This window comes from Leopardus geoffroyi, chromosome A2 (assembly GCF_018350155.1).
Source record: "Leopardus geoffroyi isolate Oge1 chromosome A2, O.geoffroyi_Oge1_pat1.0, whole genome shotgun sequence".
Lineage (NCBI taxonomy): Eukaryota > Metazoa > Chordata > Mammalia > Carnivora > Felidae > Leopardus > Leopardus geoffroyi.
In genome coordinates, this window is record NC_059331.1 from 121,163,800 (window position 1) to 121,188,969 (window position 25,170).

The 25,170-nt window shown below is 44.6% G+C and overlaps 1 protein-coding gene across 2 annotated transcripts in view; it reads left to right on the forward strand.

Annotated features, from left to right (window-relative positions):
- Positions 1-918: 918 nt before the first annotated feature.
- Positions 919-25,170, forward strand: part of CHN2 (chimerin 2) — a 300,337-nt gene continuing 276,085 nt past the window's right edge. The window contains exon 1 of one of the 2 annotated variants that reach the window (XM_045495183.1): positions 919-1,523. In XM_045495183.1, the coding sequence (XP_045351139.1) occupies positions 1,475-1,523 (49 nt within the window). In that variant the 5' untranslated portion in view covers positions 919-1,474. The remainder of the gene's footprint in view (positions 1,524-25,170) is intronic. The other variant, XM_045495182.1, reaches the window with a different exon arrangement.

Below are 25,170 nucleotides of genomic sequence, written 5' to 3' on the forward strand. Positions count from 1 at the left end.
TACATAATGAGAGTACTTTTCATTCCTTTAGTGTTTGCTTTTTCCTTTGATCTAACAATTTCTGCTCAAATTTCACAGTTTTCTGTTGCTTCAGGATTGAAAGAACCGATTACCCCGCTGGGAGCGTGAAACAGACTTAAAAAAAAAAAATCTGTATGATATTTCCCCCTGGTGAAATTAATTTAGGCTTAAATACAGGGGGAAGGTACACACCTTGGGCTCACATCTCTTTCTCTCCCACACCTAAGCAATTCCTTATCCTGAAAGGGCACAGGCAGACCTGCTTCCAAGTCTTTTGTGAGGATCCTTCACCAGACGAAGTCAGAGAACCTCTCTCTCTTGACACCCGGCTTTGTGTGGGCCTGATGACATATTTGGAACCTCTCTATCTCTTTGAAGGGCAACCTCAAAAGCCCAACGGACCCGTTAGTCACTGTCCGTGGCTGGGGTACTCAAGTGCACCTGGCTTGGGCTTCCTAGGTGTTTTGAGGGTGTTCTAGGAAACACACCTTCTTGCAGGGCAGGGACCATCATCAGCTCCGGAGTAACAAAGGACAATTTGGAGCGGGGTGGAAGGAGCGCTCCACAGCCGCTCTGGCATCCCAGGCCCCTTTTTACCTAGCATCCGTGTCCTTAGTGACCTCGCCCTCGCCCTCCGTATCCCCCGCCCCGGCTGTCTTCGCCGCTCCCTAGCCTGGCCACGGACAGCGAGCCCCACCACCTTCTCCCCACTCCCGGTTGCCTCCAAACCGCGGAGCCAGCGCGGCGCATCGCAGCCGCGCTCGCCCCGCGCCCCCCGGTGGCCTCCCCAGCACCTTGGGGTCCCGCGCCCCACCCCCTGCCCCCCGCCCTGCAGTCCTCAGCCTCCTCCTCCAGCCCCAGTCGCAAGAGCTGTCAAGCCCGCGGCAGCTGAACCAGCCCCGGAGCTCCCGCGTCTCCTCTCCTTCCTTTGTGTGCGCGCGAGCGGAGTTGGGGCGGAGGGAGAAGGGGGAGGTCGCTCTGTCTGTCTGGCTCCTGCCGCCTTTGCCCGGGCTGCTCGAAGGGCCGCCGGGGAGGCGGGAGCCCAGGGGAGGGCGCAGGAGCTGGCAGGGCGCCCCCCGGCCGCCGGGGCGCGGTGGTCCCAGCCGCGCGCGAGCGTGCGCGGACCGCGGCTGGGGCTCCGCTGGAGGCGCGATTAGTCCGCTCGGGCCGCCCCTCGGATCTCCCTCCGCTCCTATCTACACACCGACACCCAGAGAAGAGCGTGCAAAGCGCGCCGAGAGGGACGGAAACCACAAATAAATAGCGGCGGCAGCAGCGCGTCATCTGGTGGAGCAGGAAGTGCAGGCAGAGTCCGGAGGCTGGTGCTTTCTGCGCGTCCCCAGGACTTTGCCATGGGCTGGGGGCCGCGAAGGCTGCGAGCGGCCGGGCGAGGGCAGCGGCGGCGGCGTCCGCACCGGGGCTGAGCCAGCAGCGACGCGCGGGGCGCGCGGAGATGGCAGCGTCCAGCAACTCCAGCCTGTCCGGCTCCTCGGTGTCCTCGGGTGAGTTTCAGCCCGTCGGACGCGGCTGCCGCGCTGGGTCTCTCGCCCCCCGCCCTGGGAGGGGTAGAGCCTACCTGTGGCCGTCCTGCCCCCTCTCTCGGAGTGAGGGCAGGCGTCCGGTGTGGCACTTGTTTCGTTTGCCGGCACCGCGGGCGCCCACAGCACCTCTGCGCCTGACATCTGACAGCGCAGAGGTGGGAGAGCGGTGGCGCCCTTAGTGTGCGAACGGGAGCCTTCTGGGGACTTGGGGAGCAGCAGGCGAGAAGCGAGACGAGCAGGGCAGGCTCGCACTTTCTGGCGCAGCTGGAATCTGGGCTAGCGGGGCGCGGGAGGTTTGGGTGACGCTGGGCGCCCCGGCTCGCCCGCGGCGCGGCGCCCGCCAGGCTGGTTGCCCAAACCCCAGGCTGAGAGAGAGAAAACCCTCGCTCCTCGCAGACTTGATTTTCTTTGTTTGTTTCAGAAATTAGCTCCGTGGAGACACAAGCTTGGAGCATGGTTTGAGATAGAAGTAATGAAGGGATTCTGTCTTTCTGGTCCTGATTGAAGCGAGTTAGAGGAAGGCAGGTCGAGCCCAACCTCTGCCAATTTGCCGGTTTACAAGTGTGTGTGTGTGCGTGTGTGTGTGCGTGTGATTTTCCTGTGTGGCCTCTTGAACATTTTCTTATAATACTCTCTGTAATTTCACTTTCCAGGCATACATTTTGTTTTCAGGTGTGGCTGAGTAAAGGGAGGGCTCCTTTCAGCTTTTTTTATGGTTGATCAGCAGGTCTAATTGAAGAGAAAAAAAAAAAAAAAAAACAACAACTGCTAATGAGTCTGAAGGAATAAGAATCAACAGAAACAGATCCTCTGGTTTCTGTGTATGACAGATTTCTAATCAGAATGATGCATTAGGTAGCATTCTTCTACCTCTCTGGTCATTGAAAACTTTAATGACAAACCCCAAAGGCATAGCTGATAAGACCTTCAGTGTAGTGTGCAGTATTGAGGGGTCCAGAAGGTCTGGAAATGCTAAGGAAAATATTCAGTATGTTAATATCGTATTAATTCCTATTGTGTGTCTTTTGTTACATTACTTAAAAATTAAACTCAGAGGAAGCAACACCTTGGTGGGGCCATTGAACAGCAAGCCGGTCATAAATCAGCCATATCTATGGGTGTGTAACTAATTTAACCATAAATGCAAGGTGAGTTTGACTACGGTGCGATCGTGATGTGGCACAAGGTGATCCCTTGAAAGCCATCTGTTATCTTTTTTGGCAGGTTTAGTTCCCGGGAAATGGCACTTCCTTTCTTCATCACTGCCAACTAATGAAAAGCACAGTGTTGTTAGGCATATGATATAGTTCAAGTTTCTGGTAGTAGCAGCCAATGGGGCAGAACAGTCATATCTTATTAAGAGCAGCAACAAGTTGACCGCCTGTGGTTTTAATTCTGAGAACTCAGCAAATGCTATGGCGTATTTTTAGTACCCCCAAACCACTGCTGCTGCTTTTCAATTCATTTTGGTTGACTAACATTGAATTTAAAATACAGTGATGTTGGCTTACGATTAGCAAGCATATGGTTATTCCTCTCAGAAACCCATCCACTAGGAAAGGAACGGGTGGGGGAGAGAGGAGGCAAGGGGAAAGAAGAAGAGACAAGGAGGCAGTATTATCGCACGATTTACTGACGGCGTAAGTTACAGATGTGTGGCACCTGGAAATTCAGCTGTTGATGTAGCTGAAGAAACCTGATGAAGAAACTGAACTCAGCCTTCAGAAGGACACGTGGGTTTGAAGTCACACAGGAGCAGCTCTAGGTGGTGGTAATCGCCTTGCAGATTGGATGGAGATGCCTCTGATGGTTCTCCTTCCTGCTTTGGTTATCACTTTTTTTTAAATCCCAGTGAGAACTGGGAAATTAGGTGGACACCGAAATGCAAAAAGTGAGCGTGGATATATTCTTTGATGTGGATCCACCAGGCCCATGAGCTTCAATGGCTTAATACACCAGTTAGACACTTTGTCTTGAGAAATACCAGAAGCCGGAGTTCTCTTTTTAAGCACACTTACCATCGTGTGGCTCATGAATAATTCAGATGGTGCAAGCAATTCACACCTGTGAGAGGTGTGGGGCGTTAAAGAATAGAACCTGTTTATGGTGGCAGCTGTGTTCTCCCAGGCAAAGGCCAGAGTCTGAGAAAATAGGGCACTCTATCCCTGTATTAATTTTCGCAGAGGGCCTACTAGGTGCCAGGAAGTACATTATAAGCCTCAGCCGCGAGGAGACTAAGTGAGGAAGGCCATTTTAGGATTCCCTCTAGTGCTGAAGTTCTGGGATTATTGTTCTTGAGTTCTGGCTACACCACTGCCCAGCTGGGTAATTTGAGGTGAGTTACTCAACCTCTCCAAGCCTCAATTTCCTCGTCTGTAAATAAGGCTAATGCTAATAACGGGACCTACATATAGGAATGCTGTGTGGATTAAATGAGATAATGTGTGTATGGCGTTGAGCACAGGGTGTGGTACTTAGTAAATGTTTGGGGTGAATACATTTGAGGCATGAAATAGAAGGCACTTCATGGCTCAGACTTTAGGGGCAGAAGTAAGTCCAACATACGTAAAACTTGCCTCTTACATTGCATGTTAAATTTGATCTTGAGGGTTGAGGCCCATTAAATAAGCATTTATTAAGTGTATCTTAGGTTTCGGGTACTGTCCCAAGTGTTTGGAATAGAAAAATGAATCAAGGTCCTTTCCCTCACCATCCAGAGACAGAGATGGACAATACATAGTAATCTGTATTCCAGTTGGAGAAAATGAATTATGTGGAGGAGAGTACAAGGAAGAGAGTGATTCCTTCAGTCTGCAGGGGTCAGTGGGGGTGACCTCTGAGTTGAGGCTCAAAGGGTGTGTGGGATTTTTCCAGAGGGCACGGAGGGGGAAAGGCATTTCAGGAAGAGGGAAGAGCTTAGACAAAGTCCCGGAGATGGGGAAGTCCATGGCCTAATTTTTAGCTTCCTTTCTTAGGGCTAGTGATCCATTTTCGAGGTGGTGTCTCTTCTCCCGACAGTTCCGCTTAAGATCCATAAGCAGCATCCTGCATGGAGGTGCTATGGCACTTAATCTTGCTGCTGATGTAGGGGGTTTTCTTTCTGTTCAAGTAGCAGTGGGTTTGATGGAACAGCTCTGGAAGCCTTAGGACGCGTTTGGGCAACTGAGCAGTAAAAAAGGAACTGTCGATTTTGTAGTGAATAGCATATGGAGAGGTGAACTCGAATAATAGGGGTTAAACCTCTCTTGGAGGGATAGATGCGGAAGATTTAGGCTTGGTTGTGTTTGCACAGGGAGTAAAGAGCTAATAACTTACTCAGTAGTAAGTTCAAAGTTATCTGATTTTCCTGAGAATACGTTCTCACTTGCTGGTGTTGAACCACAACACCCGAGTGTGCCATTTATTCTCCGTTATCAGCTGAGACACAACAAATGAAATAATCAGGTTAAAATTAATTTTTAAACACATTTTCCAAGAACTGTTCAGAAATTTTCTTCTGGAATATTCAATTATGTGTAGAAGAAATTGCTTTGCCTTTGTTTTAATGATAACTGCTAGTAATTAAATTTCACAATCACCTAGATTGGCAGGATGGTTTGATTACCTTTATTATTTTAAATGGGAAAAAAAAAGCCACTATCCCTATGCTTTTACTCTAGCCTGTGGTACTTGATTATATTCTGAAATAAACAATGGTTAATTTGCAAAACAGTTTTCTTAATAATCACGGGTTATATTTGCTTTTATAATTGAAATAAGAACTTTTTGCATTTTTAGTGATTTGATTGCCAAATGGTAATTTCACAGAGTTAAAAAAAAAAAACTGACATAAAGTAATAAATAAAGAAGCTCTGAGATGTTTTCCAGTAACTGAACAAGGTCAAAATTAAATATTAAAGGGACCCCTGGGATATGAAGTTGTTAAGATTTTGAGAACATAAACACACTGTATTATAGAAATGAAATCAACCCAGACTTCTGAAATTAAAATGCAGATGGGAAAAGGTAAAAGTCAGTATTTATGTGCAGCATCATTGAAACCTTAATTGGGAAAAGAGCATTCCTGAATGGATTGAAGGATTTATTCCTCCAGATTTTGTACAATAGTAATGCGGGCCAAATAAATAATGTTATTTTCTGCTGTCACACTGGCTTGATCCTAGAAATGATAAATAGGAATTTTCATTACTCATTATTGGAGGGTCAGAACCAGTGACATATACAAATCTTTCATATCCCCAGATGCGGAAGGTAAAGCTGAACTGTAATAATGCTGCTAAGACATGTCCGTGTGATTACAAACTCCATGGATCCACTGCTACAAAACAGGGTATCTTTGTTGAAACAAGCCCTCTTTTGGATCCCTGAATGATTCAGAAATATCCTATTTTGTGCAAAAGAAATTTCCTCACCATTGCTTTCGTGAGATCTGCTGGTAATTTAATTTCAACATTACCTAGCGGGTCAGGAAGATTTGCTGATTTTTGTTATTTTAAATCCCCTCCCCCCCCCCCAAAAAAAAAAATTGCAAATAAAAAATCACAAAGCTAAAACTAATGTCCTGAAAGAAATCATTCGCTTCCATGGGGAGTATTGTTCTTTGCTATTTTTCTGGCGACCTTCCCACACCTCATTTTAACTTGTCAGATTTTTCACTGTCCCTTTGTGGTGATCCGGACAAACCCAGTGATAGAGAATCTGAAAGGAAAGACTTTCTTAAGCGTGACCGCATGTTTGCTGGGTTTGACAAGGGCCCACGGATAGGTGTGCTTTTACTAAAACACCAGATCCCCCCTATTCCCACAAACCCGACGAAGTGTTTTGAAAGACCCTGCCATTCGTTCAACTTTTGGGAGATGCAAACCCCAGGTATTTTCTGAGGCCAGCCCGTGAGGGATTTAAGTGGACAGTGTGTTCTCTGAGCTGCGCCCCGGGGCTTGGCCCGGGTGTCAGTCCCGCTGAGGGCCGTCTGCTGCTCTGCGGGGTCTCCTGCTTTTGCACAATGGTCAAAATAACCGGACGTTAGGTTTGGACAATCTGTACATGAGTAGTGTCACATGGGTGAGTTGTGGAAAAGAGTTTTTTGCCAGAAGATCAAGATTCTTGCCAAGATCGTTAGAATTGGGGAAAGAGGAAGGGACCCAGGGATAGACGTATGATTGATTAATAACACCCATCTATCACCCACCAATCGTGTATGTTTTATGCATGTTGTCACATTTCATGGCTCCTGAAGTACGTCACTTAATTTTCACAATGAATGGCTTCCTTCCTTCCTTCCTTGCTCTCTTTCCTTTTCTTACCTGGTGTTGTGTTGGTCAGTTTTCTATTCAGAGGTTTTTTTTTTTTCCATAAATCCTGCCTTTGGTCAGCTCTACTGTTAATGGTTTCCAAATCCTCCCAGTACCTTCCTGCTTCTTCTTCCATTTGCTCCGTGAGGTTGGAAGCTGGTATTCTGTTTCTCACGTGGATTCTGGTTGGGCAGTCAAGACGGATGTCTGTCTGTCTGTCTGGTGCAGGCCGATTGGTGTAAGAGTACACATTCCTGTGTCTCAAAATTACTGGCAAAAGCAGAGGTGTATTTAAAGTCTTCATGGCTAGAGGAAAATCCAGTTAGGAATGTGCTGGCCCCATAGGCAGTCTGCTCTGACACAGGACCCATGTGTCTGTTTGCTGGGATCTGAGCTTGAAGACCTGGCCTGTGTTCATTGCCAAGTCGTGATAAAACTTTTCAGCTCTGTACCCACGGAGGGTCATTCACCAGCTGCTTGGGCGAACAGCCTGCTTTTCCCCTCATTTGTTATTAATCGAACACCTTTGTGGGGGCTGATCTTCGAATATGGTCTTTACAGTATGGTCTAATTACAGTCTTGCCTTGCTTCAATAGTTTGGCCTGTCAAAGTCACCCAACCTCAGCCCGATAAAGTGTTATTTTAAATCATCCAATGTCTGCGTTCCCGTGGACATTGTCTAATAAAGGTGTTCGGTGAATAGCCTTATTTAAAATGTAATCCCTTCAGGTCAGAGGTTACATCGATGAGATTTTTGGAGTTGAGACATTGTCTACACATTGTACAATCACTCCTTGCCTTGGTGGGCCTGCTGGAGAGAACAGTTTTTCAGGAGGAGAGGCTAGATGCTGCTTGCCTGGCGGAATCCCCTAGATCTGGATAAACAGTCTGCTTCCTTGAGCTGGCAAGAATTTTCACATTCTGAAATGCATCTTCATTAGATGTTGCTGGAAGAGCCTTAAACTCAGAAGATCTGGACACTGAAACTTTTTTTTTTATAAAAAGTTTATTTGTTTTGAGAGAGAGAGAGAGAATGCAAGTGAGCCATCAGCAGAAGGTCAGAGACACAGAGGGAGAGAGAGAATCCCAAGCAGGCTCCACACTGTCAGCCCAGAGCCCGATGTGGGGCTGGAACTCATGAGCCATGAGATCATGGTCTGAGCCGAAATCAAGAGTCAGACGCTTAACTGAGCCACCGAGGTGCCCCTGGACACTGAGACCTTTAACCAAGCCATTTAAACCCTTGGCCAGGATACCTAAACCCTTAACCAAGGCTCTTAAACCGTTGGTCAGAGGCTTTAAGCCCTTAACCAACACCCTTAAACCATTAACCAGGACCCTTGAGCCCTTAACCAAAGTTCCTAAACCCTTAATGTAGTCACTTAAACCAGGTAGTTAACCAAGCCCTACAACTAGCTAGCTATGTGACCTTTGGTGAAATTAGCTTCTCTGAGCCTTAAATACCTCTCTGCAAACTACAGCCGTGGCAGCCTGTTTCAAGGAATAGACGTGAGCATTAATAGGGTGAGGGAAGCATTGTCTCCCACAGATGGGACTATCATACTTACTCAGTAGATGTCAACGCCCCTCCTTCCTTTTCTCCCACCCTTAATATCTTGGGGCTTTAGTTCTCTGATCTTTAAACCAGAAAGAGTGCTCTCTGATGAATTTATCCCACAGGATTGTCATTCCTGAAGTACTGTTTGGGGGAAGTGCTTAGTAAATTATAAAAGCAACAATTCTGAATGGTTGCCCTGTGTCACTCTGTTTACATGCAATCCTCAGAGTGTTCTCTGAGGTAGACAGAGTATCCCCTTTTTGCAAACAAAGAGGTTACGTTCAGACAGGGCACAGGGCTGGGGTTCAAGGTTGCCATGATAGAGCCAAGTGTACTTAATTTCAAAGATCCTGTTTTTTTTCCTCTTGAAACGTACGCTGTTGGTTTTTGTCTCTGTGTGTTTAAAAGTGTCTGATACTAAGGTTTAAGGCTGAAATGCATGCTCATTGTTAACAGAGAACATACAGTAACACAGTTGTGCTTCATTCTGTTGTCCTCGGTAGTTACCCAGACCCACATCCAGCCTGACCAAAGCTTATTCTCACTGGTGTTAGGGACTGGGAGGTGTTACCAAGGTACCTAGGGGATTGGACTTAAGGATATCTGTACTTAAGAATGGTCTCCCAGAGTGAAGGGGATATAGGTGTTCAGTGTACTATTCTTGCAACCTTTCTAAGGTTTGAAAATTTTCCAAATGAAAGAAAAACGACAGAGCGGGGGTAGGGGAAGAATAGTACTACTGAGTAATTAAGTACTAAGTACTAAGAATAGTACTGCTTTGCATCCAGTTGATTTCTTCACTGGAGCTTTAAAAACATTCCATTTTGTGTGAGCTTTTCAAGTCTTGTGGTCACCTCATGAACCTCCCAGATTCTGCATCTTCAAGGGGAAGAATTCGTATTTCTTGCAAGCGAAAAAGTAAGGGAACTGAAATTACAGAAGGCGTTCAGGTAGACCATGTGGAACATTTCCTACCTGAGAATGTTTTCTTTTGTTTTTTTGTTTCATTTTTTTTTTTTTTTAACCCCCTCCCGAACTGGTTTAACCTCACGCTGCATTGTTGGTTTCAAGGGAGGAGGGAGCCTGCAGGTTGTTGAGCAGATTCCAGAATTACCAAAGAGAATCGGGGTCTGAGGAGCTCCGGGAACTGCCCAGGGCTGCTCAGCAGGTTGATAGTGGAGCTAGAACTGGAACTGACCTCTAGGACCCACATTCCCAGAACATTCATTCTCCATCCCCACTTGCTGACTGATCCTAAAGCGTAGCATTATCCTAAGAGAATTTCTTACCACTGGTTTTTTTTTAGGGGGGGCTGGGGGTTGGCTTCATTGAGGCTGTTCTGTTTAATTATTTAATATTTTCAAAACAAGTTATAAAGTGCTTTGTATTTTATTTTATTTTTTATTTATTAAAAAAAATTTTTTTAACGTTTATTTATTTTTGAGACAGAGCATGAACGGGGAAGGGTCAGAGAGAGGGAGACACAGAATCCAAAACAGGCTCCAGGCTCCGAGCTGTCAGCACAGAGCCCGACGCACAGAGCCCGACGCACAGAGCCCGACGCACAGAGCCCGACGCAGGGCTTGAACTCACGGACCTCGAGATGGTGACCTGAGCCTAAGTCGGCCGCTCAACCGACTGAGCCACCCAGGCACCCCAAGTGCTTTGTATTTTAAATGAGGCTTAAGTCTCAAGGCAGTTGTGCCAGTAGAGGCACAGACTTAAGCGACCTAGCGTCTGCCCTGACTATATATAGCTGTGCTGTCCAATATGGTAACCACTAGCCACATGTAGCTGTTTAAATTTAAATTGATGTAAATTCAGTTCCTCAGTTGCATGAGCCACATTTCAGGTGCTCAGTAGCACATGTGGTTAGTGGCTACCATATTAGACCACGCAGAAATACAACGTTCCCATCGTTCTGTGGAAGATTCTATTGGGCAGCCCTGGAAAGAAGGTGGTTCTAAGACAGGGATATTACTGATGTAAAATTAACAAGCTAAGGATAGGAAATGGTCTCCCATTCCTGTATTTGCTCTGTGTGCTACTTAGGTTATATTTCACTAACTTTGCAAATTAGCTTTTCTTTTAAAGTAATTTTTTCATAACTTTGAGGGGGAACAATGGAATGACAGCCAGAGGATGATGTTGGGAAGAGTAGTTAAAATATTTATAAACTCTTCTAGTCTTGCAAGCTTTTTTTTTTTTTTTTTAAATTTTTTTTTTTCAACGTTTATTTATTTTTGGGACAGAGAGAGACAGAGCATGAATGGGGGAGGGGCAGAGAGAGAGGGAGACACAGAATCTGAAACAGGCTCCAGGCTCTGAGCTATCAGCCCAGAGCCCGACGCGGGGCTCGAACTCACGGACCGCGAGATCGTGACCTGGCTGAAGTCGGACACTTAACCGACTGCGCCACCCAGGTGCCCCTAGTCTTGCAAGCTTTTTAAAAAATGGTCTGCAGTTTCCCTAATGACAACTCCATTTCTTAAAAAAAAAAAAAAAAAAAAAAAATCCTATAGTGAGTTATAATTTCACCCTCAACGAGGAAAAAAAAAAATGCCCATGATCAGAAGTAGATTGGATCTTATAATTGTAAATCTTCCAAAACATCATAAGGAAAATAGGAAAATTGTGAATGTGTGGACTGAGGTTGCTAGGGGCATATCCAAGTCATGCTATTTAAAGGAGATTTTCTACCAAGTTGGCCATCAGCAAACCATTTGCCTAGAAGTATTTTACTTCTGCAGAAGGCCCACATATGGGGCAAAGCAAATGGACTGGCTTTTAGAAAATAAAGTTAGCTTTTGGAATTTTCGGCACATTTAATTGGAAGAAAACGTGTGCCAAGAAGATGCAAGAACATGGCAGTTGCTAAGAAAAGGAAGCTGTCCTCCTCCTTGAACTTCTGTTGCCGTCTTCAAGTGCATCAAGGAAATGGAAAGGTAGATGGTGTCTTTAAAGGGTCAAACAACCGTCAAGAAATAGTTCAAGGCCATTGGGTTTAAACATAATAGCCAGAGGACTATGGCATGTATGGCTTAATCCTTATTGCCATAACTCAGATCATAAATTTAGGGCAGTGTGAATCACAGAATCACTTGATCACTGCCTGCAATTCTTTTCTCATCAGAGACCTGATACCTGGATTTCATCTTATCCTCTGCACCCTTGGGACTGGCTGAAACTGTGTTCTTCGAGGAAACAAAACCTGGCATTCTTTATTCATTTCACATATTTGCATACTAACAATATAAAGTAATTTTTCTTAAGTAATTTTGCTTCTAAGAAATACACTCAGGCGATCAGCGTTTGAGACAACAAGGAACCAGGCAGAAGGGAGTAGGGCTTTACTGGTAAATCTTCTGTAGCAAATACTCGAACGTGCGGCTGCCACACTGACCTATCACAGTCTCGAGGCTGAGCCATGCACTGCCTTATACGGTAGCCCCACGGGCTGTTTAGGTCTCGAAATGTGGCTAGCGTGACTGGAGCTGCGCTGCAAGGGCAAAATACCCACCAGAGTTTGAAGACTTAGTAGAAACCAAACAGGACAAGAAGTGTCTCACGAACAACCTTGCTGTATGGCGTATACATTGAAATGATAACATTTTGTGGATCTTAAGTTTAAAAAAAAAAGATATTTTGAAGATCGCTTTCACCTGTTCATTTACACATGTTTGATGTGGCTCTAGACTATTTAAAACTGGATGCACAGCTCACGTCATACTTGGATCGCCTCTGGCCTGGATGGCTCCAGTGAGAATCCACTACACAAAACCTGCTGATTCACTACTCCATGGCTCCCATAGTTGGAGCCCTGTGCACTCTCTAAGCCAGAGAGGTACCCTCCCTTCCCTGAGGCCCCGGTCAGCCCCCATTCTCAGGTCCCTGTTCTGTTTTAGTGCCAGGCCTTGAGATATGTCCTTCCTTGTCTGGGTCTGTACAGAGATTTTGAAATGAAATAATACAGAGAGGAACAGGGTGGAACACCATCAGATTCTTACTGATACAGATTCTGTGCCTTGTTCTATGCTGGACTATAGCTCTAGACTTCGCATATTTACTTGTTAGAGTTCTGTGCCTCCCTCTTTCCGAAGAAAGCTTGCAGTGCTAGGAAGTTGGGAAGAGAAGCCGAGAGAACAAGGGACACATTTTTCTCCCAACGTGTGTAGAAAATCCTCCTGTGATCATGTTCTCCAGGGGCTCCTTGCCATGCATATGTATATGTGTATGAAACACGTCCGTGTGTGATATATGTCTGTAGGCATGTATATATGTCTGTGCGTGTGTGTTTGTGGGTATATGTATATATGGAAAGCAGAAGTGGATTAGGTTTCAAAAAGTTATTTCCACGCAAATATATATTATATAAGTTAATATCAAGGGAAAGGCAAAGTCAAGCCTAGCGTTACTTTTAGTAATGAAAATATTCACTTGGGATTATGCTAATGATGTGTAGATATTAATACACATAATTCGGCTGCCTAATGTTGATTTAAGTTGCTCATTCAAATTCACTTTATTATAGAAAAATTAGCCATTTGTTTTATAGTGTTTGTCCCTGCAGACAGTGAAACCATTAAGCCATGTTTAGTGGGTAAATAACACTATTTTGCTGACTTTCATATGCAAAGAGAGCATTATCCTGTCTCCCACAGGAAGTGCCCTGTGAGTTATTACTTTCTGTCTGGGGACCTGGTTAGTTTAAGCCAGGTGTCCTCTCTGTTATCGCCCTGGTGATCAAGGTCCAAGGTTGAGGTACTGTCAGTGATCAGGGCACAGAAGTTTTTTCTTTTATGTGACGTTAATATGCCTAAGGCTTGAACTTTATCCACATGAATGCCCTATGCTTGTTTTAAACAGCCAAACTAACCCACATGCTTTTTTCTTTTTTTCCAAATATGAATTCTTCCTCAGCGAAAAAAAAGCAATTGACAGGGACTTTGTAAACTTTCTTGCAATAATATCAGATTAAGATTAGGAACATAACCACAGCAAATCCTAGGCAATCACAATCGGAAGACGTGATTTGGAATTAGACAATGCAATTTGTCGTAAGAATATAATAATTGCCATAGTACTTATTTGGTTCCGCATTCTAACCCCAGTAATAGCTCTAAGGGTCTTCTGTAAAGATGCTCAGCAGCTTTTCAAGGGAGAGATGCCCTGCAGACATCTTACTTCTCACAAATAGCTGAGTGTAAATCTGTCACTCTGGAATTCATATAGACCTGTTTCTGAGAGCATATGTAGTTTCAGCTTGTGGTCCCTCCTTGTAGTAACGAGTTCCACCCATTTTCCACCCCTACAGTGGACTGCTATTTCTTTTTATTGCTTTAAATGTAACTCTCTGAAACTTATTTCTGACATCCAACCTCGGGTTTTCTAAATAAGTGTGGGTTCATTTGAACCCTGGACTTCAAGAATGGTGTTGTGTATGGGGGCACCTGGGTGGCTCAGGCGGTTAAGTGTCCGACTTTGTCTCAGGTCATGATCTCGCAGTTTGTGGGTTTGAGCCCTGCTTTGGGCTCTGTGCTGACAGCTCAGAGCCTGGAGCCTGCTTCGGATTCTATGTCTCCCTCTCTCTCTGCCCCTCCCCCACTCACACTCTGTCTCTCTCTCAAAAACTAAACATTAAAAAAAAAAAGGATGGTGTTGTGTGACAAGCATTGGAAAGCTGGGGAGCTGGCCCAAACACCAGCACCAACTGGCTGTGTTAAATCTGGACCCCTGTGAATTTTCTCTTCCCCAAAATGGGCTAATAATACTTGTGAAAATCAAATGGGATAGTGTCTGTGAAAGAAATGTGAACATTGAAAACTTGGGAACAACCCATAAAAACCTCTGGTCTCATGAAGTTCCATTCTTATAGAGATGCTCTGTTGGTTCCTTTTCTGGGTGATCAATGATCACTCAGAGTTCATAATTGTCTACTGTAACTTGAAAAATCTCCTCTAAATATATCACCTTGCTCTTCACCAGCCTTTCAAAGCCTTGAAGTGTAAGCCTATCAGTTTAGAATCTCTCCATTCAGCGCAGGATTCCACTAGGCATCCCACTTTCCCATAAACATTTTAAATTAGCCCAGACAAATCTCTCACCTAAAGAGACACCACTGTTTATACTTTCTGATCCAGAGGAGTGTCTCTTTTTGAAATTAAATTTGGTGTAATATTCAATCTATGCAAATACATCCCTGCAACAGACATGTAAGTTATAAAGCACAGCAAGAGAACTCTCGTAAGAGAGAGTCAGTCACTCAGTCTGGGAACATCACCTACCCTGGCATCTTCCTGGAAACTCTTCTGTTTTCTCCCTTCCCTCCCCCTGCCTCCCCCCCACCATCTTCTTTCACTCCCTTCCTCCAAAAGTAACCACTATGAATTTCCTGTTTACTGTTACCTTGGTTTCCCTTCTTTCTTCAGATAATTTTGTCACATCACCAAAAACCCATGCTTCACAGACAGATGTTTCTGTCTGTTCTGGTCACTGCCAATCTTCAGTACCTGGAACAGTGTCTTGCATGCAGGAGGCACTCAATAATTGTTGAGTAAATGAATATGTCTATATCCCAAGCACTCCATCATAGGAATGCTGCAGTAGCCCCTCCTTTATCTTTTGTATGTAAATCAGCTCTGTAAGGACCCCATCACTGGTTCACATTAGCCACATGCCTTTAATGACTTTTAGAAAGTTAGGGTTTCTTGTAAAAACTTGTAATGTGGAATATTTGCACTTAGGTGCAATAGAAGACTTCCAACAAAATCACATGGACTTTTCTGAACCGAGACTGCTCCTTAAACCTGATGTGTAGTTCACAACTACTTTTCAGGAGTAAATTGTGAACCCCTCAAAGAATATAAGCAGCAAAGCTAGAGCTCAATGGGGAGAACTACAGAAAAGATTTTAGGAAGTGATATAGTGCATATGCCACAGCAGTAGCAAACCTTGAAAACAGTATGTGAAAGAAGCCAGTTACAAAAGCCCACATATTGTATGATTCCACCTGTATGAAATGTCCAGAACAGACAAATCATAGAGACAGAAAGTAGATAAATAATTTCCTAAGGCGGGGAGGCCTGGGGGGAAATTGGAGTGATTGCTAATGGGCCTGGGGTTTCTTTGGGGGATGATGAAATTGTCTGTGGTAAGGGCTGCACATGTCTGTTAATAGACTCAAAGTCACCAAACAGTATACTTTTAAACAGGTGAATTGCAGGGTATGTGAATTATACTCAATAAGACTGTTACTTAGAAGAAGCAAAAAAAAAAAAAAGGGCAGAGTAGGGGTGAGAAGGTGAAAAGTTTGTAACATTAGCGGACGGGGGCGGGGGGGTGGTGGTGGGGGTGGGGTGGGGTGGGATCAAGTCCTACAGATCAAGTCCTTCCTGGATGGATACTCATAATCACATAGGAGACATTCATTCTGTATTCACTGATCGCAACACGTGGGGGTGTGTTCATATCCTCTTCCCATTTTTATTTCCAGAGTTGTCTTTTTCTGACAGCCCCCGACCTCCTTAGAAGGTGTTCTCTGTGGTTGTTGGTTCCTGGGGTCAGCTCGGCCTGCACCCCACAATGCCTCCTTCCCCAGTGCCCCCCAAAGGCTGCGGTATCCTCTCCCTCTGGCTGAGGAATGAGGGCCAACAGCAGGTCTCCTCTGCTGATGCTGGACAAAGCAATTAGTGCATTTCTCATGACTAGTTAATTAGATTTTTGTGCAGCTTTTCAAGCCCCGGGCACAACTCTTACACCCTCAAAGCGGAACATGAGTCATCTGGGAACCAAGATTCCTACCGTGTAACCTTGGTACTGCTGAGTTGACTAGTACTGCGATGCTTCTGCGGCTGCCTCCAGATGCCCCCGCTGGATGGATGCGTGTGTATCATCTGTGGGCTCTTTTGTTGTTAATAATCAAAGAACGGGCACGCTTTGATCATGTCAGATCACAGCATTGTACTGTAAATACTTTGTTAGAAAGACTAGAATATTACACGGGTACAGTTGTCTCAGATGTTAGTAGTGTTTGCTTTAACCCTGAACAAGCAAAGAAGCATGCATTTGATCAGATTTGATCCACGATAGGAACACTTCAAATAGGACGTTTTTCAGAACCACATATAGTTCACGATAATAAATCTAATCCATATGAATTTTAGAAATACCTGCTGCTTTTGAGTGCCAGATTGTTGCAAAGGTCCCTTTCCTCTCCCCTCAAGGTCAGTGACTCGTGGGATAAGGTATACTTTCTGCTGGTTGGAGGAAGATCGGGCTCTGGTGGGGAGCTTTTGGAGCATCTTTGGGGACCAGAGTCCCCGGGGCAGCCACTTTCACGGGCAGGCTGCAATCTTCAATGGCCCTCGGGAGTTTATAGCAAGGCTGGCGCCACTTCAAACTGTTCATGGCTTATCCTTCTTACTCCTCATGGGACAACAGAGATGGGCACCTATTCATGGGAGTTTAATGGCAAAGCAAGTACTAAAACATCCTCTTCGGGTCTCATTCAGAGTGTTTTTCTGGCAGCCGGAGGAGGAAGTGGGCATATGCACTACAGTGGATTTGCTGTTCTGCGTCCTCCCTCGGGGACATCCGGTTGCCTTGGGTTCCCTACAGCAACACGCGTAGGCAAGGTTTTGTGCCAGGTGTTGGCCTCTGCACCTGCTCTCACATTTCACTCCAGGGACGGATCTGACACCTTGATCCTCCTACAGCGGTCCTGCTTTCTCCGTGGTTTTGCTTTCTGCGGTTTCACTTCCCTGTGGTCAAACAGGCTCCGGTAGCAAACGCTCCTTTTTCTGATGAATCGGCAGGTCAATAGCAGCCTAACTCGAGCTGCTCACAGAGCCCAGGTCATTCACCAGGTCTCGTCACGTGGGCATGTATGTCCTCGGCTCACATGATCCCAGGAGAAAGGGTGCGCGCGATGCAGTATTTTGAGACGGAGATCGTATTTACATAACTTTTATTACAGCATACTGTTAACAGTTTTCTGTGTCATTATTAGTTACTGTTTTGAATCTCGTACCGTGCCCAGCTTACAAACTGAACTTTATCGTAAGTGCGTGTGTATACAGACAAAACTAATATATATATAGGGTTCAGTACTATCTGTGGATTTAGGCACCCCCTGAGGGTCTCAGAAGACGCCCTCCCCACCCCACCGCACCCCACCCCCGCTCCATAGATAAGGCAGGGACCACTGTGCTCTCTAATGTCACAGGCCAAAGTTTCCTTAACAAAAGCTGCTGTTTATGGAGCTTTTCTGGTGCTGACACCAAAATGCCTAACACATTCACACCTCCTCACTTCCTCTTTAGAACATGTCAGGGTGTAATTTTTGTCTGGGTTAGGATGTTTCTGCTGCAAATACAGAAAACCCTGAAGGAGGTGAGAGATAGGGGAACCAAACCACTGTGGCTGTCAGCTTCTCTGCAGTCTCTTGGCGGAGGACCTTTGTCCTCATCATGGTCTGTGGGTCCAAGACCTGCGTTGGGCTCCGTGGTGAGAGCATGGGGCCTGCTTGAGATTCTCTCTCTCCCTCTCTCTCTGCCCCTCCTCCTCCCTCAAAATAAATAAATATTAAAAAAAAGAGTAAAGGAGTACAGGTTTCCCCCACTTTCTGGAACTAGAGTCCCTATGAAAGCTGTTGTAAGCAAAATGAGGCAAAGCAAAGAGGCATTTACCATTCATTTATATGGAAAAATTTGTGAGCATTCCCAGACCCCCAGAATAACCTCTTTTTGATTTCTCTGATACCTTAGGACACATCTTGCTAGTGGTTGTCCAAAATAAATCACCGTAAAACACAGATGCTCGCAGACACGGTTCAAAGCTATGTGGTCAGATGCTGGGACGCTGGGTGTAGTTTTGGGGAAGGAACTCGGTGGGACCACTCTCGCTGCTGGGGGTCTGCTCTGCCTTTGTAACTGGTCACTACAAAACTAATGCTGAATGAATGCTCTCTTTGCTTTTGGTTTTTTTTTTTTTTTTTTTTTTTTTTGCAAACTGCACAAAACCTTTTTGGATTTCTTTTGGTTAGTGGAAATGTAGGTTAATGTAGGTCTTTTGTAAAAGTGTAATGGCATCATGCAAACTTTTGAACGGCAGGGGATATCTGTAGTCTCCTGCTGCTGGCTGTGTGAAAAGTGAGAGAACCTTTTTCAGAAGTTCCCCTTCCCCCCAGCAGACTTCCCCTTGTCTCCTGGGTCACAGGCTTGTCACATGCTCATCTGCAAGGCAGTCACTGGCAAGGAGACTAGGATTTCCATGTTGCATAGTGTCCAGTCATAAGCTCCTTCCTGGAATGGGGGTGGGGCCAGCCTCTCCTAAAGGGGTGAGGACACCTGAACAGAACGGGGTTCTGTGAAGGAGGACAGAGGAATCTAGAGTGTCGGGCACAGCAACGTCACCAATGTCCTCAGCCCTTGGAATCTTTAAGGCCATCACAGAAATACTGAGAGTTCTAAGAAAACTGGCCTTTCCCATTCAAAGGATTCATTATAGTCTAGTTGAGAACCAAACAGTTGGTGATCTTATTTAGTCTGTACTAATATTCACTTTGGGACCAAGATGTTTCTGCTTCCCTTCCAAATTAAAGTGACCAAACAGCTTTTACTGATGCTTTGCCTTTACTTGTTAGTGCCTTACAGATTGAAACACTTTGTGTTATGGTTATGGAAAAATACAGAGTTGATTCTGGATAGATTCTTTAGCTCTGACGAAAAGTTGGACCGTAAGGATTGAAGGTTTTGATTCTTGAGACTGACTTTAACTTCCCTGGGCCTGGCGTAAGTTGAAATTGTTTTATTAGAAATTCAGGGAATAATAGTAGATAATTCAACCACTCCTGGTTGCTATGGCAAGGAATTTTTAAAGCTTTGATTTATGAGAAATGGTGATCATTAGCAGCTCTTTGTTTTTAAAACAGAGAGCCCTGCAAACTGTCAAGTCTTGAGTGGAATAGATGATTGGCACCTAGTTGGAGAAAGAATCTGAGGTTATTTCCCAAGAAAAAAGAACAGGTGGAAGGATTTTGGAGAGCAGGTTTCCATTTTTCATTAAAAAAATTTTTTTAATGTTTATTTTTGAGAGGGGGAGAGAGAGAGAGCAAGCGAGCACAAGTGGGGGAGGAGCAGAGAGAGGGGTAGACACAGAATCTGAAGCAGGTTCCAGGCTCTGAGCTGTCAGCACAGACCCCGATATGGAGCATGAACCCACAAGCCAACCCACAAGCCGTGGGATCATGACCTGAGCCCAAGTCAGACGCCCAACTGACTGAGCCACCCAGGCGCCCCTCCCATTTTTCATTTTTATGGCAGGCCAAAGTGCGTAAAGATCATCGGACAAGGAGTCATATGACCCAGGTGTGTGCCAGTTCTGTCTCAGCATTTGCTTTTCATGTGGCCTGGGGCAAAGTACATTATCATTTTGTAACGTTCTGATGCTCATCTGTAGAATTATTAGGTTGGACCAGATCATCTTGAGGGTCTTGAAAATTTTATGATATTCTGACTCTGCCTATCTCTTCTTGTCAATTTATAGTGTGTTGGCGGTATCCCCAAGGGAACAAGCCTCCCACCCCACACACATACTTTACATAGCAATTACCGTTGACGGCATTGGTCCCGGGCACCCAGGGTGTAAGACGTCACAACCATTGGGTGTCTGTGCTGCACTCACGTTTCAACCCTCACTCTGCTGCATAAGCCCAGAGATCTTCCAAGTGGGCTCCAGGGCAGTATTATCCAAGCCTTTTGGAATGCAACTCACACTAAGAAGTACATGTTATATCACAAGTCAGCACATACACACACATATCATGCACACACACACACACATAATTTAATGTGTATTTATTGAGTATTTACTGTTAGAGATGTTACTGCAATGGACAAAAAAGACAAAAAACCCTGATCCTCATGAAGTTTCTAAATACAGAAAGAGAGAATAAGCAAAGGAAACTATATGTAATCTATGAAATATGTGTGTCATTATTTTGTGTATTTATAATGTAGATGAATACTAGTTTGTATAGTATATTAGGAGGTGATAAGTTCTATGGGGAAAATAAAGCAGGAAGGGAGATAGGAGATACTGGGGTAGGGGTGGGGGTGGGGTTTGATATTAAACTATGCGGCCAGGGACGGCCTTACTGAAAAGCTGACATTTGATGGCGAGGGAGCCAGCATGCAGATATCTGGAGGAAGAACATTCCAGATAGAGGGTAATTACAGATGTCTGGCTGCAAGACAGACTGGTGTGTTCCAGGAACAGAAATAAGTTCAGTGGGGCTGGGGTGAATATGAGGTAAATAGAACTGGGCAGAAATGGGTGGGCAGATCATGGTGGGCCTTGTAGGCCATGTTAAGGACATCGGCTTTTGCACTGAGTGAGGTAGGCTGACCCTGTAGGGTCCTAGCAGAGTGACATTGACTTGGGTTTTAACAGAACCACTCTGGCTACTATAGTGAGAATAGATTAAACACAAACACTGGGTGTGTATGTGCACGCGCGAACACACACACACACACACATACACACACACAGAGACAAAAGCTCCACACACAGGGCTTACCCCTTCCTGTGATGTGCTCTCCTATCTGCCTTTCTATTGCATTTCAATTGATTCATCTAAAAACTGGTCAGGGCCCACAAATTGATTTCAGAATCCGCTAGAGGGGGGCAACTGGCAATTTGAAAAGCAGATTATAAATTGGCCTAGAACCCCAAAGATGTAGTAGATGAAGTCTCTTTGCTGAAGGCATGGTTGTGGGATACGTGACACCCTGTCTCCATATTATTAAAGATTCATATGTAATAATAGTTTTCAAGGCGCTTTTGTTCATTTTTTAACTTACACCGAAGAGCACTATTTTATTGAACGATCACTTAAAAGTTTCATCTTTTCCTGCAACTCGTATATTAAGTAACTTTGTATATAGAACATTTCAAAATTTTTTTTTAACGTTTATTTATTTTTGAGACAGAGAGAGACAGAGCATGAACGGGGGAGGGTCAGAGAGAGAGGGAGACACAGAATCGGAAGCAGGCTCCAGGCTCTGGGCCATCATCAGCCCAGAGCCCGACGCGGGGCTCGAACTCACGGACCGTGAGATCGTGACCTGAGCCGAAGTCGGACGCTCAACCGACTGAGCCACCCAGGCGCCCCTGTATATAGAACATTTCAAATGTATTTAAAGAGAAAAGTACAACACACCCTGTGTCCCCTGACTGCAACAATTAACAGTTTATGGCCTGGTGTCATCTAAGCATCACCATCATCATTTGGATCATATTGAAGCAAATCTCAGGGCCAAGGTCACTTCATCTGTAAACATTTCAGTTGGTATCTTAAAAGATGAGGACTCAGCTCACAGCCTGGAGCCTGCTTCCGATTCTGTGTCTCCCTCTCTCTCTGCCCCTCCCCCATTCATGCTCTGTCTCTCTCTGTCTCAAAAATAAATAAACATTAAAAAAAAATTAAAAAAAAAAGATGAGGACTCGTTTTTAAAAAATATGCCACGTTACTATTATCTTGCACACGCACACACACTGGCCATAATTCTGCCTTTTAGTGTTATCACCAGCACCCGGGTTCACTATTCTGAGGCGGGAAATACAAGTGACTTTAATGAAAGGAAGCTGTGGTCATGCTTCCTCGCCGATGATTCTGAAGATGGTGTTTCTAGACACTGCCAAAGCTTCTGTTTAAGAAACGCTTTCTTTCAAAAATGAGTCCGTTTGAGCCTCTTTCCCTTTTGTACTTTCACTTCTACTTAAATATGGCCTCTTTTCTGTGCCTCTTGACTAATCGACGGTAAGCAGTTTGCGAGAAGGTCTTGGTCTCCCGACTTTGTCCTGCCCAGTGGCTGAACACGGTTCCTGGCCCAACAGCCCTCACGCTTTTGTCAATATTTGACTTCCTTTCTAAATGCTGCTTGGAGTAACCTCTCCTCCACCCTCTGGCCCATCCCTCCTTTGGCCGTATGTTGCAAAGCCTGACTTTTTTCGGAAGCCTCATCTTTACCAGGGTGGAGAGCTTTCTGGACCGGCATTGACGTGTTGACTGGAGCTTTCAGTTGTCTCTTCTGTTCCCTGAGTTTGCTATCCTCAATCAGCAGGGCGTGGCGTTCGTCTTCCTGTGGTATCTGCCCTAATCTCCACCAATTAACTGACCAGAGACCAGTTTGATGTGGCCTATATTCCTAAAAACATTGGCATTTCTGAATATGTGTAACCGTCATAATTTTGGATGGAGGTAAGGAAATATTTTTATGTTTGAGTATATGGTGTATACTAATCCTATGTTCAGTATCCCTTTTTACCTAATTAATTACCCAAATGTTTTCTCTCTAAAATTGGTAGGGAGGGATAGGTGGCACGTTCCGAGTCTTAATCTTCTCATCCTTGTTTTCCCCTTCCTTTTTCCATTCTCTTTTCAATGAAAATGGAGTGCATGATTTCATGTCAGCCACCATGAATGGCTCTGGTAGACATAAAGGGATAAGAAACGGCCTCCTTGTAACTTCTTATTCAGAGTGGGCTCCCAGTGAATTGTCACACCGTAAAGACGGGGATCCTTAGGTCACCGGGTACTCAGCAGAGGGCACCTTCTGGGCGCACATCACACCTTCTTAAAAACATTTTTGGGTGAATAACTGCATGAATGGAAACATGGACTTCACCACAAGGAGTTTACAGTCCCAGGTGTGGTAGTGAATGTGGACTTTGTGGAACTTTATAGAACTTGTAAAGTCATTCTCAGTTATAATTATTCATAGTTCAAAACACTTTCCTTAAGTTGCTACCCGTCTTGACCACGGTCCTCTGAGTGTTTTGTACTCTCTTAAAGATGCCAGAAGGTTCTGCCTGCGGATCCTTATCAACAGTGGCACCTGTCTGGCCTCTAAACTGGAAACAAGCGTGTGAGGGGAAGCTGTCCCCTGCACTCGCTGTCTACCTCTCCTGTATGTGCAGTTCCGCCAGACGGGGCCCTCCCAGTTTCTTATTCTCTCTGGGTCTGCAAACGTCACAGTCTTGGGAGGCCTCCCGGATGTCCTGATTAAGGGTCTTGCTTAGCCTGGAGGCAGGCGTGTAGTTGTAAACTTTTTACCACGAGGAAAGCATTTTTAAAACCAGCACACGAGCCTAAGTCTGTTTCCCAAGGCTTTTTCGTGTGAGTTACAATTTTTCGTTTGTGCTCTGCTCGGAGATATTTACTACTGGTTAAACAGAAATTAAAAATTCTTGTTGCTATGTCATTCCAAGGATTTGCTGTGGTGAAAATTAATGTCTTCAGTGTGTGTGTGTGTGTGTGTGTGTGTGTGTGTGTGTGAGAGAGAGAGAGAGAGAGAGAGAGAGAGAGAGAGAGAATGTCTGGCTTTGTGTGTGTGTCAGCATATGTGTGCATCTTTGTGGGATGTGGGACGTATGTGTGTGTGTGTTTGTGTCCCAAGGCAGATTTAATTTCCAGGGGAAAGAAAACTTTCAGAAGACCATAATCTGTGGGGCAAGTTTTTAGCTACTATCTTTTCTTTTGGTTTCAAATTATTTACTCTTCTTCTTTAAGTGACTGATTCTGAATATGAAAGTTCTTCTAGAGATTGGAGATATCATTTAGCATTTTAATGGTTATATATAATTAATCTTATTATGTAAACCAATTATTTTTAACCCCCAGGTGGAGTATATAATGCAGCCTATGTGTAATTCTTCAGGTATGATGAATGACAAGTCATAGAATCAAAATTTCAGAGAAGCAGCTACTTTGGGGGGCTGGAACATTTTTTTTAATAGACGTTTTAGTTGCTGAAAGAGTCCTTGTAGATTTCCCTCAAAATTAAAAAAGCAAGAGGAAGAGGAAATTACAATTAATAGTCTTAAAATTCCAATTAATCTCTCAAATAGTGATTAATTTCCAGAGACACGGAAACTCTGCAGTGTATCTGAGAGAAAGGAAAAGACAATTAGGATTGGGGAAATTGGCAGGACACTCGGGTAGGTGGAAATCCCATCAGGATTGAAGATTGCACCAGCACTGAGATAATTGACAAGGTGGGAAGCCTGCCAAAGCCGTGTCTCTTGTTGGTTCTCCTTAATGGAACAAATGTGCCCATTTTGAAGCCCACTGACTGTGTTTCCTAAAACCGTCTATTGTCTCTTCATGGAAATCCTCAAGTAAGATCTGGTATCCAATGAGAGTGCTTTCTTTGTCACCTTTTCACTCATTATTTGGCTGAGATTTTGTCCTCTGCCCTCTAAATTTCTGAGACTACTGGTGTAACTTGGGAATCACAAGGACCAAGTGATGCATCAACTTTTTCCTCTATGAAGGAAAATTTGCAAATTTTGGGGGTGCAAGTTATTGAGGGCAGGAGAAATTGGAACAGAGGGATAATTGGCATGTTCTCATAGAGCTGGCTATACTTATAAAAATAATACTGATTTTAACATGCAAATGTGAAGTTCGAATTATTGAGTAGGTTCAGTTTTAAATCCTTTGGAACCTAGTTGTATGTACCTCCAGGTTTAATTACATGGTAATGAAGATGATGTTAAGTTTTTACAGTAGTGTGGCTTTGATCTGCTCTTTCTTCCCATTCTACTAACAGTCCTCACTTGGGGAGGGGGGGAACACCCTTCAGAGAACCAAAAATGTACCTCACGGTCCCTTGAGCTTCTAAACATATGCAGCACTTTACAGAAATAATGTGAGTAAACTCACCATTTGCGGTCGGCTGGAAAACTTAACTTTCAG